At 33.0% G+C, this 15,687-nt stretch overlaps 1 protein-coding gene across 1 annotated transcript; it reads left to right on the plus strand.

Moving 5' to 3' along the window:
• Positions 1-9,936: 9,936 nt before the first annotated feature.
• LOC132721436 (uracil-DNA glycosylase-like) lies at positions 9,937-15,350 on the plus strand. Its single transcript, XM_060705743.1, has 5 exons — positions 9,937-9,951; positions 10,424-10,602; positions 13,263-13,310; positions 14,072-14,274; positions 15,044-15,350. The coding sequence occupies exons 2-5, from the start codon at positions 10,426-10,428 to the stop codon at positions 15,348-15,350; spliced, it is 735 nt and encodes a 244-aa protein (XP_060561726.1). The 5' UTR covers positions 9,937-9,951; positions 10,424-10,425.
• Positions 15,351-15,687: the final 337 nt, after the last annotated feature.

Raw genomic sequence — 15,687 nt, forward strand, 5'->3', positions numbered from 1 at the left:
ACCTTTTATTAATTTTTCGTCAAAATATTTATCGTTATGTGTAATGTTTCTGCTTTTGCACGAAAACATTTGGCCAATTAACTCAAATCTTCTCGTTTATTCGAATTATTTTTTGCGAAAACACTAAAGATATCATGCCTTTGCACCTTAATTCTTTCGACTTGCGTAAATCTTCTCATAAAAGATCGCGTAAGAGGTGACCCTTTGAAGCTTCCGTAGTGCCGTGACTAAAACATGAAGATAGATAAATTGCGATCAGTCAGAGAGGGACAGCGAAGATGTATCGAAATAAAGCTTGAACGGATTGAACGAGCGAAAGATAACTCATCAATGATAGAATTTAACGCAATTCTTGAAGCCATAATCAGTGGAGCAGAGACAATTAATTCCTTAAACGAAAAGATTATACAACTGACGGAAGTAACGGATATCGAGGAGGAAATAATAAGCAGTGAAGAATATGGATTGACGCTGGAAATAAAGGTGAGAGAACTTCAAGCCTATAGCAAAGCAACTAACCCGCAAATCCAGATGGAGGACAGAAGTGGTTCTTCAATCGAAAATAATTACGTGAACGACATACAAAGAGTGGTCATAACGAGCAGACGATACGCGTTGGTGACGTAGTACAGGTGCACGAGGAATGTCCTAGAATACGTTGGAAACTTGCCGTGGTAGACGAATTGATGCCCGGTCGCGATGGATTGATCAGAGCAGCAAAGATTCGTACCGGAAGTGATCATACAACAAGACCCATTGCTAAACTTTATCCGTTAGAGATAAATGAGAAAGAGTAAATCGATAAACATTATAGGCAGTCAAATTGATAAAATTTCATTAATATCGCGAACATAGACTATAAACTTTTATGAGATGTATTGATTATGAGTGAGAGAGACATTTGCGTTATTTTTAAACAATGACTTTTATTTAAATGTATTTTAGAAAAGAGTTATATATAAGATTTGATGAAATTAATTGATATTAATTTTAATAATTTATCATTTTGCGGCCCCCAGAATGTCGGGAATTGCGCTCATATGCATGTGCCGTTAAATGACGCCAACGTATGCGTGACGTTAGAGTACGTCACTTCCTATGTTTTGTAGTATAACGTTTGTAGTTTTGAATAGACGTATAAACCAGACACAACGTGTTGTACATTATTATCGTAGTATAATACCCTATCCGACACTATCATAGCGATTTCATCATCGTGCCAGTGTCTTCCGGTGGTCATGCACAATGATCTTTTTTATCAACAATGTATGCTTTCTCATTATTTAATCCCGCACCCTTTCTATTTGCGTATCTCATTGATCTTAGTATTTGAAACATGAAAAATAACAAAAGGTATTCGCTCAAAAATTAAAAAAAAATAAAGTTGTCATCCTTGTGCACTGTACATAATTATGAAGTTTCAAATACAGCTGAAGAAAAACTGCAAACATATATTTAAGCATATACATGTACATGTATATTTAATCTTTGATCTATATACAGTATAACGACACAAATGGAAAAAAATACTAGTATGAAGATAACAAGTTTTATTATTTATAACTCAAAATATCGTATCAGAATCTGACATATTTCTGTATGTGTACTGGTAATACTGACAGAAAAGCGATGGTACGATGACGCGATGGCACGATGGTGAAAACGCGATGGCGAGATGGTGAAAACGACATGGTACGATGATGAAAACGCGATGATACGTTGATGAAAATACGATGACACGATGGTGAAAGCGCGATGGTACGATGGTTAAAACGCGATGGCATGATGGTGAAAACGCGATGGCGAGATGGTGAAAACGACATGGTACGATGATGAAAACGCGATGATACGTTGATGAAAATACGATGACACGATGGTGAAAGCGCGATGGTACGATGGTGAAAACGCGATGGCACAATTGTGAAAGCGCAATGATACGATTGTGAAAACACAATGTGCACTTGATTTAGAACCATACCTCTTAGACTATTTTTAATGATTTTTTCCCTTTTTTCAAAAGTCTTGTTTTGATTTTGAGCAATGAGAATATTTGAGCTTGCTGTATTTTAAAAGCTTTTATCGCACAAGTTTAGTTACTGTACCGTTACTTTTTATCTTTATATGACATCATTTCAGGAAGTGGACTCGAAAGTGATCAATATAAGTTGCAACAAAATTGTTTCACAATCGAGCTTAAATTCATATGTTTAAACTAAACAAAATAAACTTAACTATTTGTCTTCCAGGGCAAATAAACCTAAATCTCATATTGGTAAAGGATGGCAGACATTTACGGACGAGGTTATCAAAACAGTAAGCGAGAACTGCAACCATGTCGTGTTCATACTGATGGGAACAGATGCAAACAAGAAATATGATTTGATTGACTCGGGGAAACATACAATCATTAAAACTGGGCATCCATCCCCTTTAGCTGAGATCAATCCTGCGTTATCTCTGATCCCGTTTAAAGAAAGCAATTGTTTTTCTGATTGTAATGTTGCGTTAGTAAAAAAGTGGCAAACGCCTGTGAATTGGAATTTGTTTTAGCTAAAGATAATTTAACCCATAAGCTTCAGAGTTATATAATTGTATTTGCCCTTATTAACCTAGAATCAGTCCATTAAAATTCAAGATACTGAACAGATACTGAAACTCCTTATACTTTTAAATTGGACTGTTCCAAAATTAATCAGTATAGAGCATGGTCAGATTCAATGTACAGACGTACAGGCTGGCCTGGCTCTATACTGGTGGCAAAGGTGCTTCAGGTACCAGCAAGCTGAGGGTTAAGTTAGATTTTGTTAACTATATAGTGTAATGTCCCATGCTATCTTTCTCATGTTTCAGTCATGATATTGTTAAGATGGTTTTTATTTAATAAATATGATAGTAAAGTAGTTTTACATTCAAGTACTCTTTTAATTTGCATAGATTAAAGCAGCATGCTTTCAGAATGATGCTTATTTTCATAAAAAAATTTAAAATATTTTTAAAAGTTAAATTTTTATTAGTGACGTGAACAAGAAAAGTAACTTACACATTGCAGTCTGCACTTACAATCTTTGTATATGTATAACCAATATGATGTCAAAATATGCAGAAATAACCATTAGTTAGTCATGCAATAGAAATATGGTGAGAAAAACTGCAAAATCAGTCATTACTCACACACAAAATGTAATTTATTACTTGAATCTTAAATCTGTTTACTATTCTTAAAATCTTAGTACATTTATCTAAAGTTTGATTTTTAAAAAAAATATTTTAGTTCATCTGGAGGCATGCAGCTTTGGAAATTCGGTGAAACATTTTTGCTTGTTTATAATGTATATAGAGCTATACTTAAATATTACATATCGCTGATTCATTTAGAGGCACTGACTTTTAAATGACCTTGATGTAAATGACCTTGACCTTTAAGGTCAAATTTTTTAAAGTTCTGAAAATTTTACAGTAATCTTATACATATTTTTATACTTTATTTGGAATATCTGTTTGATGAAATTAATGTGATAAATAATAATAAAATGTGAAGTTCAACAAACAATATGTATACATGTATTCATTTTTGGCTGGACGGCTTTTGTCTGTTTCCTATGGTGGCATATTTCTGCCACCAGATAACCTGATAATTAACTAGTTAATTAAGAGGTTAACTAGTTACGTAACTAGTTAACCTCTTAATTAACTAGTTAATTATCAGGTTAACTAGTTACGTAACTAGTTAATTTTTTCAATAAAGAAAAGATCATAACGGGAAATAAATACATGTTTGTGCCCGCAACTGCCATCCCTTATTGTCAGCTTAATATTAAGAGGTTAACTAGTTACGTAACTAGTTAACCTGATAATTAACTAGTTAAATAATAGGTTAACTAGTTACATAAATACTTAACTAGTTAACCTCTTAATTAACTAGTTAATTATCAGGTTAACTAGTTACGCAAATACCTAACTAGTTAACCTGATAATTAACTAGTTAATTATCAGGTTAACTAGTTACGTAACTAGTTAACCCGTTATCACTTATCTATAAATAGCATTGTTTTGCTCCATTGCATTGATACAAAGTCCCACTTAAGTCATTGCAGACATTAAAAGGGAATTACGTTGTGTTTTTTAAAGTTTTTTTTAGTCCTATGTTTTTGGACATACTAAAAGAGAAAGATATTCTGTTACAAACAAATATAACATTGCATGATTTACAACATTATTCATTTCTTGATGTATTTGTATACCTTCCTGTTAAGGCAATGATTTGTGTATCGACGAGTACATGGAATGTTGTAAAGTAATTAATCAATACTTTCCATATCTTAATGGACAGGTGCCACAGGGTTGGTGGTTATAAACCCTTTGATTAGTTTATGTTTTATAACATGCCTTTTCATGGGTCAGTACAAATGATAACTTTACGGCCCGATTACGTTTCATTTAGGTATGTATATTGTTTATATAAAATAGGATATGTATTTGTCAGACAATGAAAGTCTTAACTTTCAAAGGCTCTGGACAAATAAACAAATACACAGGAAATTGACCCGATGCTGTGAGACACGTGTGCACAATAAACAAGGGAATATCTTGCCGCTCATGCCAAAATGCTATTTTCGCGAAAATAACCCTATTTTCGTATTTTAGTTATACCCCGCTCATAAGCGGACAGTACGGGTATTCCAAATATTATGCAATATCTATTTATAGATAAGTGATAACGGGTTAACTAGTTACGTAACTAGTTAACCTATTAATTAACTAGTTAGTTAAGAGGTTAACTAGTTACGTAAAAACGTAACTAGTTAACCTCTTAATTAACTAGTTAATTAACAGGTTAACTAGTTACGTATTTACGTAACTAGTTAACCTCTTAACTTACTAGATAATTAAGAGGTTATCTAGTTAGGTATTTACGTAATTTAGGTATTTTAAGATGATAATATAATAAAAGGATGGCAGTTGCAGGCACTAACATGCATTTATTTCCCGTTATGATCTTTTATTTATTGAAAAAATTAACTAGTTACGTAACTAGTTAACCTGATAACTAACTAGTTAATTAAGAGGTTAACTAGTTACATAACTAGTTAACCTCTTAATTAACTAGTTTGTTATCAGGTTATCTGTTGGCAGAAATATGCCACCATAGTTTCCCGTAGCAGATTTGCTATTACATGTACATATATATAATTCTATAGATTTTTAAGACTAACTATTTTGAAAATTAATACTTGCTTTGTATACACTAAGTTATTTTGTACATTGTACTTCTCTTTGACTTATTTTCCCATAGATTTTAACAAAATTGTTATAATTTTATTATGTGTATTATAATTTATATAATTTTCAAATTTTCTATTTTATGTCTATCTTTAGAAAGATCTTGTTAGATATTTATTTAAAGTATTAAATAAATACTAGTTTATTACATACATGTATTTGTTTTCAATTATACACTGTACATCTCAAATTAAATGACAACTTCGGGAAATTCAGTATTCACATCTCATAACTAGAATAGTGGTTACAAATGGTTAAAAGTGTTACATAAAAGAAGATTAATTTATGCTGTTTATAGGTAAAAAAGTAGTTCATATATGTTTTCTGAACTGCCATCTTCTTAGTACAAACAAATGGAAGTAATGATGCATGGCCAATGTAGACTTCACAGGTAAATTAAATAAATTCGACTACATGTAACTGTCTCTAAGTAAATATCTATATGGTGACTGGAAATATAATATTAATAAATTTGTTACTGTTTGTAGGTATCATAATTTCTTTCATTTTTATGTCCGCAACTAAAACGTTGGGAGCATACTATAATTGGCTGGTCAGTTTTTACATCTTCAATAACTTGAGAAGGAAAAAGCCTAGGGTTTTGTACCTTGGTACATTGTAGGGTCACTCCCCATGACCAGTATATTTTGATGTCATAAGGTAAAAGGTCAATATCACAGTGACAAATTAATGAAAAACAATGACTAGTGAAAAAATAAGTTTTGTAATATGTAATAAGGTAGGGTCATTGCTCATGGCTAGGAGGTGATCCCTTTTGATTTTGAGGTCATCAGGTTAAAGGTCACGGTCACAACAGTGACACAATGTAAAATCCTTGCCTGAATAATAACTTAAGAACTTATACTCCGTGACTTAAGTAAAATGGTAGGAATTTTGACCCTTGGCCAGTTAATGTCACTAGGTTAAACGTCAAGGTCACAGTAACAAAATGTAAAATCCTTATTGGTTTTAAGGTTATAAGGTTAAAGGTCAAGATCAGAGTGACACTTGATGAAACATTCTTGCCTGGTCATTTTTTTTTTTTTTTTTTGAGAAAAAAAATAGCCCAAGTTTGTTAAAATTGGTTGGGATGATGCACATAGTCAGCAGAGAGCTCTTTTACATTTTGAGGGCATGGTCATCGAGACTTTTGATGGGAAATCATTGCCAAATCAATACATTGAAACAATAGTTTCCCCAGTCAAAGATTTTCCAATTTTTTTATTTATACTACGTATACATATTACTTATTAGAATTTAGAACTTTTGACCTTTATGAAAATATGCGTTAAGTATATAACTATGCCGTAAGTATGTAACTATGCCCGGTGACTGGTTTGAAAAGCAAACAAGTTTGGGGGGGGGGGGCTCATTACCCTATGGACAGATTTCTTGCTTGTTAATTAGTTCATATACTTTTAAAACGTTAAAATTTATATATTCACAAAATATTTCCCGATAAATAACATTAAATTATCTTTAAACTTATTTATTTCTATATCTAAATGATGAACATGTGCATTGGTGTTTTTTAATGTATAAAGATAGATCTATGTAGGTAATGGAATATTATTGTCTTTGGTAATTAAGCCGACATTTCATATCTCGCCACTTTCTATTATTTTATGTGAAGAAGCTACCCAGATAACCTATGTAATATCGGCAGTACTGTTTGGTGGTCTTGTTGGTAGTTTTCATCCCGGATCACGGCAATAAGCCAGAGCACAGGTCAGCCACCGCATTGTTCATGGACAGGTTGTCAAGGCTGATAACTTTTGCACATGCTAGAGCAGAGGCACAGTACAAATGACCGTAGAAATGATTTCATGATCAATTACAACGGAATCGAACCCGGGTGGACAGATTCACAGTCCATCGCTTTGACTATTGAGCTAACATTAACCGGACGGTCTAGTGAAGAACTGAAGATCGAACTTACGATCCCAAATTACAATCCATTGCCCATATTTCACCTTCTATCAAAAATTAAAACATATCGTGAAGGACAGACGTACCGGAAAAAAAAGAAGTGCACTTTTAAATCTTCATTGTTCTATACAAAATTACAAATATCTTTTACATCACAAATGTTGAACGTGATCAGTGGCATTGAAACGAACATCGTCCTCAACCATGAATACGTGACACTAGAGTGTTTTCTTTGTAAATATCACCATGATCGTCTTAATGAGATTTAGTTATATTCTCGTGGATGTGTACTTTTTGTTAATTAATCTTTTGTCTCAGGCATACCAGTTTTTTGTTTTGTTTTTTTCTTTTTGTAAAACTAATGACATTATCCTATTCTATCTTAGTCTCAACTGTTTTGTTGACTATAAAGTTTTTGTGTGTTATCCAATACGGTTTGTTTGGGGAAAATACCATATTCATAAAGATACAAATCTATGTCTGCAATACCGGAAATACATGAATTCTTCCATATTAGGCGAAACTTTAAATTTGTTTACCCAGAGATGTAGATAACAGTTTTCTATGTATCTGGTTTACCTTAATTTTACTGCGTTATACAACTGGTTTGTTATTTCAATAAATCTTATGTTAAAATTTCATTTGTTTAAACAGAATTTATTTAAGTTCGATTGTTTACGAAGCTAAAAGCTTATATATAGACAAACTTTCGAATCCGTTCCTGGAACCAACCTGTACTGAGCAATGAGTGTAAAGTTTCTTGCTCAAGTAAGAACGGCTTTACCTTGACGCGGTTTGAACCCACACGGCTCCATGCCGCCACTGTAAATTGCATTGAACAGGATGTTAGTTTGGTGGGATTTTAAAAAGCAGTTCGATCACCTTTCACAAGCTAGTTACATGTTATTGTGCTCAGTCACCACTCCAATTTGTATATTTTTCTTTTAAGTTTGTGGTTACGTTTCAAACAAGATTGTAATTCCTGTCATAGTTAATCTCATCTGAGAAATGTTACTAAAGCCACAAAGTTATATATTTAAATATAAGTAATGTAATATAAGCCTCTGCTAAAACGATTATTTCTGCTAAATTCTCATTTGGGAAATTGCCAATAAATATTCTAACAGTAGAATGTTTTTACTTTTTGAACTTTGGCGAAATATTCCTATCAAGAGAGACATGCAGTTTAAAAATGATACAGTACTTCTTAAGATAGATTATTATTCCCCAATACCGGTATATTATACATGTCGGTGAAAAAAAAAACTCGAAATATTTTCTTTGATGGCTACGTGTAGACAGCAAATACACTGGCATGCACAATTGCTCGGTACTATTAAATTTCATTTGTTACTATTTTATTTTTTTATTTTTTTTTAAGAAGGTAGGTGTGCTATTTTATTCGATATCAAAAGAAACAAAGTTCTGTCAAAATGTTTAAAAAAATGATGATTTTAATAAACAGGTCATTAAATATGGTTTAAAACAAATCTGATTCTATTAGACTCGTACAGATCTGCAAAACCTATACCAGACTCGGCTAGCAACTCTACCAATATAGTTTTAATAGCTGTTTACTGGTCCAATAGAGTTCAGTATTGTACTCAGCATGTATATATAATAACCTCATATTATTGCATCCTAGTCCTGTGTGTCCGTAATGATGGTATGAGATAGGTATATATATGTATAATACATGAAAATGTGCACTTATAGCTAATATGATAAAATATCAATATCAAATTCCTCGTGCATTCCTCGTGCATTGCATGGAACGGTGATCCTGAGGTTAAGGCGTCTGCCTCTCATTTCCCTGATGATGGGTTCGATCCCTACTTTGGCCACATTTTAGTTTCCTCATATGTCATCAGTACCTTAGGTGGTTCCAGGAAGACGAATAGGGAATGATTAAAGACAATCTCATTAAAATCAGATCATTGTTTCCGCTACCTAGCGAAGGGTAGTGAAGCGACATTAAAGGTGTGGTTTTAAATGAGATTCTAATTTTTAAAAAAATGTCAAAAATAGATGTTTATTCTAAATACGGTTTATTCCGATGACAAGGGTTTACAAACTAAAACAAAACTTTATCAGGATGTAGGTGTAGGTCACGGGGACTCCGGTCACGAGGATATCAGTAACGTATCATCTATTTCACACTGAAACCCAGTGACATTAAGTTTTCTTTCAAAAAACTTAAAAATATGTGACGCAGGTACGTTGCTTTTGTTTCTATAGTTATTTTAGTTGATAATTTGATAACATCTTGAAAGTTGATACACAAAAAACGATCTAATATACGAACCCTTATAAGGACAAAACAGCCATTGACCCATTGATGTAACAAGTACACCCGAGAAGTAAATAATAGGACAAGCTTAAAACTTTCGTTTGTTTTTTTTTGTCATAAAAGTTTTTTTTGTTATTTTATTATTATAACTAGTTGTTGTTTTTTGTTGTTGTTGTTGTTGTTGTTGTTTTTTACTTGCTTTAGTTTACAAAGTATATGTTTTTAATCTTATTGAGAAAACGACGATCACGGGCAACTTAATGCGCACGCGCACCTGCTCACAGAATGTATTTGTATGTGACTAAATTTATTTAGAGGATACAAATGAATGCCAACAAACAATTTGTTTACATGGGCCTTAGCTTCGCAGTTGCACTTCATTTCCTTTTAAAAACCTTGGGCAAGTTAGAAATTTTTACATTCTTTTGGCTTTTGACTGATACAAAGTTCACGTAAGTAATTAGAACTTGTTGTTATTAATATTTATTTGATAATCAAAATATTGAAAACAATCTTTGAATCATGTATTTTTTTTAAAAAAAAGTTCAAAAATCTGAATTAAATCATTTGATTAGTTTGAATAGTAAAACCTAATAAAAAAAGAAATATTTTTTATAATCTTGTATTTTTTTTTTCTGCGCATCCGCGCAGTCTGATCAGGATCCATACTGTTCGCTTACAAACTCTATAACAAGTAGAGAAACTGATAGCGAACAGCATGGATCCTGATCAGACTGTGAGGATGCGCAGGCTGGTCTGGATCAATGCTGGTCGCAAACCCATTATGTTGGTTTTGTCGTGACGCGGCTCAAATGTTCTTCTTATATAAAAATGGATTATTTGGCGTTTTTTGATATTTCCTTTTTTTCTTATTCACAAATAAAAAGCATTATTATATATTGTAAATATACCGTTTGTTTACAGACATGTTAAAGGAAGGAATTAAAGACCCAGCCTGGCAACGGGTGTTAGAAGAAGAATTCCGGCAACCATACTTCACGGAACTTGAAGAAAAATTGGCGGATGAATACGATTCCGGTGAACTGATTTACCCAGACAAAACGAGAATATTTCAGGCATTCAACCTTACCCCTTTCTACGAGGTATGCTTTTTATCAGTTCATTGTGTTTTTAATTTATGAATTATAACTAAGTGCTATTTTAAGTCAGATCCCATACCGCATTTCAAGAAGGGTCATCGTCTGTCACCAATCGCATCTTCTCGGCCATTTCCGTCAAACTTCAGACAAAAACATTAAATTATGTATAATAGCAAAGGAGTTCCGAACTGCAATATAACATTTTTTGGCTTGCAGCCACGGCTGCAAACCATTTCATCTGGAAAACTTGTTCCGGTTAGGTGGATTCCTGCTTACATCTGTTGGTGCATGATTGAACGGGAAACCAGCTGCAATCGTGCCAATCGCAACTTTTCGGCCTTTTCCGTCAGTCTTCGGATTAATGATAATAGCCGATGTAGTTCCGATTGCAATCGTGACAATTCGGGCGATTCCGTCATACTGCGGAGTAATATTACGGAAATCTAAGCTATTTTAGTTACTTCGGTAATCCCAGTTTGTGTATATAAATAGGATTTCTATTTTTACTTGATTTATCGGTTTAAACCGTAATAAATTATAAACGAAATTGTTCCGTTTCATTTGTTTTTCAAGACGCAAAAGTTAGTTTATTTTATAATTGTTTTTTTTGTCTGTAGATCCTATTAGTTTTATACAATAGAGAATGGTGACCGTCTTCAAAGGGTGGTCCTGCTTACCAAATCACGCATGATCGAGTTATATTTAGATCTACTGAACGCAATTCAACTTCTTGGTGAGGTAATCTAAAAATAGACCATGCATATCATTAACCTTGCCACGTGCTAATCTTTGTATCATAGTTGATACATGCTTATTAATTGGTACCACGTAACGAAGTATTTTAGTGCATTTACTTGTCTATAAAGCAAAGGAATGATTTCGCTGCGAAAAAGGGGAAATGAAATGTGCACACTTGTTTTCCTTCAGTATTACGTAAATATTTTTACGATTGATCATTTTCTTTATTAGTTTTATACAATAGAGAAAAGATCTAAATCGTTTTGACAAAAAAATATTCGGTTTTCCAAAAAAAAATAAACCCTTTATGATATACAAATACCGTAATTCAAAAAAAAAATGTAATAATAAATTGAAACCCCCCAAAAAAAGAACAATTTTAAAGGGTTGGGATGAAGGCACAACTGTGCAAGCCTTTCCTTTTAAAAGGAAACTTTATTTGGCTTGCAGCCACGGCTGCAAGCCTTTGTTTCGGTTAGGTGGTTTCCTGCTTATATATGTTAGTGCATGATTGAACGGGAAACCAGCTGCAATCGTGCCAATCGCAACTTTTCGGCCCTTTCCGTCACTCTTCGGTTTAATGATAATAGCCGATGTAGTTCCGATTGCAATCGTGACAATTCGGGAGATTCCGTCATACTGCGGAATCAGACGAGGTAATATTACGGAAATATAAGCTATTTTAGTTACTTCGGTAATGTCAGTTTGTTTATATAAATATGATTTCTATTTTTACTTGATTTATCGGTTTAAACCGTAATAAATTATAAACGAAATTGTTCCGTTTTAATTCTTTTTCAAGTCTCTTTTATAATTGTTTTTGTCTGTATTAGTAGTATTCCGTCTCCAATTAAAGGGTGGTCCTGCTTAACAAATCACACAGAATATTAGTGCATGATCGAGTTATATTTAGATCTAATGAACGCAATTCAACGTCTTGATGAGGTAATCTAAAAATAGCCTATTACCACGTGCTGTGGCGTGTAACATAGTTGATACATGCTTATTAATTGGTAGGAAGTATTTTAGTGCATTTACTTGTCCATAAAGATGCTATATAAATGAAATTAGCAACTGCCAAAACGAATGATTTCTCCTCGAAAAAAGTGGAAAAGAAATGTGCACACTTGTTTCCCTTCGGTACGATAGATAGATATCCACGTTAGTATTTTTACGATTGATTATTTTCTTTATTAGTTTTATACAATAGAGAATAGATTTCAAATCGTTTTGACAAAAAATATTCGTTTTTACAAAAAAAAACACTAAATAAACCCTTTATGATATACAAATACCGTAATTAAAAAAAATGTGATAATAAATTAAAAAAAAAAAAAATAACAACAATTTTTAAGGGTTGGGATTGAGCGCAACTGTGCAAGCCTTTCCTTTTAAAAGGAAACTTTATTAAACAGCTTAATTCTATGATGATTTCTTAAACGAAAATTTGGATTTAAAGTTGCATGCCTCCAGATAATGGAAAATATTTCAAGAAAAGCGAATTTGAGAAAAATGTACATGTACTACTAAGTTTTAAAAAAAATAATTTGTTTAAAGATGCATGTACATGTAATAATTTACTTTTTATGAGCTATTAATGACTGATTTTGCAGTATCTACCGACATATTTCATATTTCTACTGCGTGACTAACGCAATAAGGGCTATTTTTGCATATTCCGACTTTGTTTTGGTAATTTACAAGGATTGTAAGTGATTTTTGCAATGTGTAACTTTATTTCTTTGTTCATATCGCAATATTTTACTTTTAAAATAAATCACGAGATTTAGCATAAATCTTGAGGCATGCTGCTTTCAGACTAAAGTTTTTTGACATGTTTCAATATCTCTTTCAATATATTTTATTCTCCTTTTTTCTGGTTGTCTATTCATCTGCATTATTTTGCCATTGTTAATATTTTTCAGGTACGGATAGTTATGCTAGGAAACGAGCCCTACACCGACGCAACCCCTGTAAGTATATTTAGTCTTTGCACTGTAAAATCCGATAATTTTTCGATGCATTATTTTCGCTAATTGAAAATTTTGCGGAAATAAATAATTTCGTACATGTTGTACAGAAACGAAGTAGTAATTCGTGAAAAATTAACCTCGTCAGTCAGTCGGTACCTTTGTACTTAGATTTACACCACTAATTGGACATAAGGCATTTTTTAGAATAAAACACGTGTGCTGAGCATTGTTTGCATATTTATACATCTTTAAAGGCCCACTATGCCTCAGAAATGTTTTCATGTTTTCAAAAACTTTTTATTTTTGATGTCCGGTTATATTTTCAAACAATTAATCATTGGCCAGTTACATGAGCCATCTTTTTTCTTCTGTTGCTTTTTGACAATAAGAACAGTTACAACAATGTACAGTGATTTAGGACTTTGTACGGAAATCAAAATACTACTTTGTTCACATTTTGCTACTCAATTTTATGAAGAATAGTTTCATATTCAGCGCTACTTTTTTCATTTGATATGTTTCTAACATTGTCTTTAACCATTGACTGAACGTTATAAAACTCATATTTGACCTTTCTTTAGAAGGAAATTTTTTTTTCTGAGGCATAATGTGCCTTTAACAAAGCGAACTTCTTTTCAAAATAACCCCCTCGAAATGTTATCATGTGTTTCTTTGGCATAATGTGCCTTTAACAAAGCTAACCTTTTTTGAAAATAACATCTAGAAAGGTAATCATGATGATTGTACTATTTTATTTTCAGATTTCTGATTATTCACAAACCGTTCCAAAGGCGAATGGCTTGGCGTTTTCAGTGCCGTTTGAAATGTCGACAATACCACGCACTTTGCAAAACATTTATAAGGAACTGGTGCACGATATAGGCTTTCTAATACCAACACATGGCTGTTTGGAGAAGTGGGCACAAGAGGGCGTTCTTCTCCTCAATGAAAAACTTACCGTGAGGCAAGTAGACAACAATACTTTACTCTTTAAGCCGCATGACTCCAGAGCAGCAACATTGTTTCACGAAAATTAAACTTGAGAAAAAATGAACAAAGATTTGAAGAAAAGTAAAAAGATTCGAAATTCAAGTAATTAATAAATTACACGTTATGTGAGATTAATGACTGATTTTACAGTATTTATCACCATATATCTACTGCGTTACTACCGCAGTATATAGGACTCATAAGTTAGGACTTCATTCTGACTAGGTTTTATACTATCTGGGACAAAAAAAAACCTTTTCTGTATTTTTGTCTCGCTAGTTTGACAATCTTAACAATGACAATGGACAGTTCTACCCCCTCCGACATCTGTGGAATCTACTTCCGGATTTTTTCATGACAGAAAGCTACGCTGGTAGCTTACAGCACATGGGTGGTTTTGGATAAAGTCGTGTCCTTTAGAATAGAATAAAGTCGTGACACCTTTGTCAAAGTGTGGTGAATGCCTACAATGGTTGTTGAGATTTGAAGTTTGAAAACCTTGGTGATGGGCCGTCGACGAATGTGGATGGATATACTCGGGGTCCAACTATCCTTTAATATTTTCCATTCAGAGAAGAGCAAACAATGTACATGGGTCCATGTTTTGAAAAAACGATATCATCGGATTACCTAGATAAAACAAGTGCAGTTGTATGTTCTTTTAGAAACGTATAAAATAAACAAAAAGAGCCGAAAGAATAAAGTAAAACAAGAAATAATCTTCATATATTTATCTTTTCCAGAGCTTCGATGCCAAGGTCCCACGATAATATTGGCTGGCAGACATTTACCGACAATGTTATCAAGGGCGTAAGCGACAATCTTAGTCACGTGGTGTTCTTGTTATGGGGAAACGCGGGAAAAAGAAAAGAAGGTCTCATTGACGACAGCAAGCACACAGTCATAAAAACGGACCATCCTTCAGACAAACAGGGAGATTTTCACAATAGTTGCTGTTTTTCACAGAGTAATTTTGCCTTAGTAATGAAGGGACAGCATCCGATAGACTGGACACTACGACAAGAAACTTTTGATAATGTTTTTATATGAGGTCGATATCTTTCTTGATTGTTATCAATTATCTAACACTGTACACACAACTGTACATATATTGTTATCAAACGTTCCAAAATTATTGGAGTTTGTCAGACATTTTTGTTTGGAAAATCTAAATATTTTGTCCTTAGGAAAAAAAACATACAGCAGATTCGTTTGGCTAAATTTCAACCTTTATAGAAATCTCTCTTCATCTTAGATTTATGTCAGACGCTGACAACATCTAGTCGGTCAGCCGTTTCAAAAAAGTAACCAAATCCGCACGAAGTTTGTGTCACGGGTTAGACGTCACTCAGTCAACTTTCTATGAAAATATAGATATTTTTGTTGC

The sequence above is a fragment of the Ruditapes philippinarum genome, unplaced genomic scaffold (genome assembly GCF_026571515.1).
Source record: "Ruditapes philippinarum isolate M1 unplaced genomic scaffold, ASM2657151v2 ctg7303_1_1_1_1, whole genome shotgun sequence".
In the NCBI taxonomy this organism is placed as follows: domain Eukaryota; kingdom Metazoa; phylum Mollusca; class Bivalvia; order Venerida; family Veneridae; genus Ruditapes; species Ruditapes philippinarum.

Coding starts and splice junctions, on each gene's coding strand:
- LOC132721436 (XM_060705743.1), top strand. CDS start 10,426: ATGTTAAAGGAAGGAATTAAAGACCCAGCCTGGCAACGGGTGTTAGAA. Junction 10,603..13,262: donor ACCTTACCCCTTTCTACGAG/GTATGCTTTTTA, acceptor AATATTTTTCAG/GTACGGATAGTTATGCTAGG. Junction 14,275..15,043: donor AATGAAAAACTTACCGTGAG/GCAAGTAGACAA, acceptor TATCTTTTCCAG/AGCTTCGATGCCAAGGTCCC.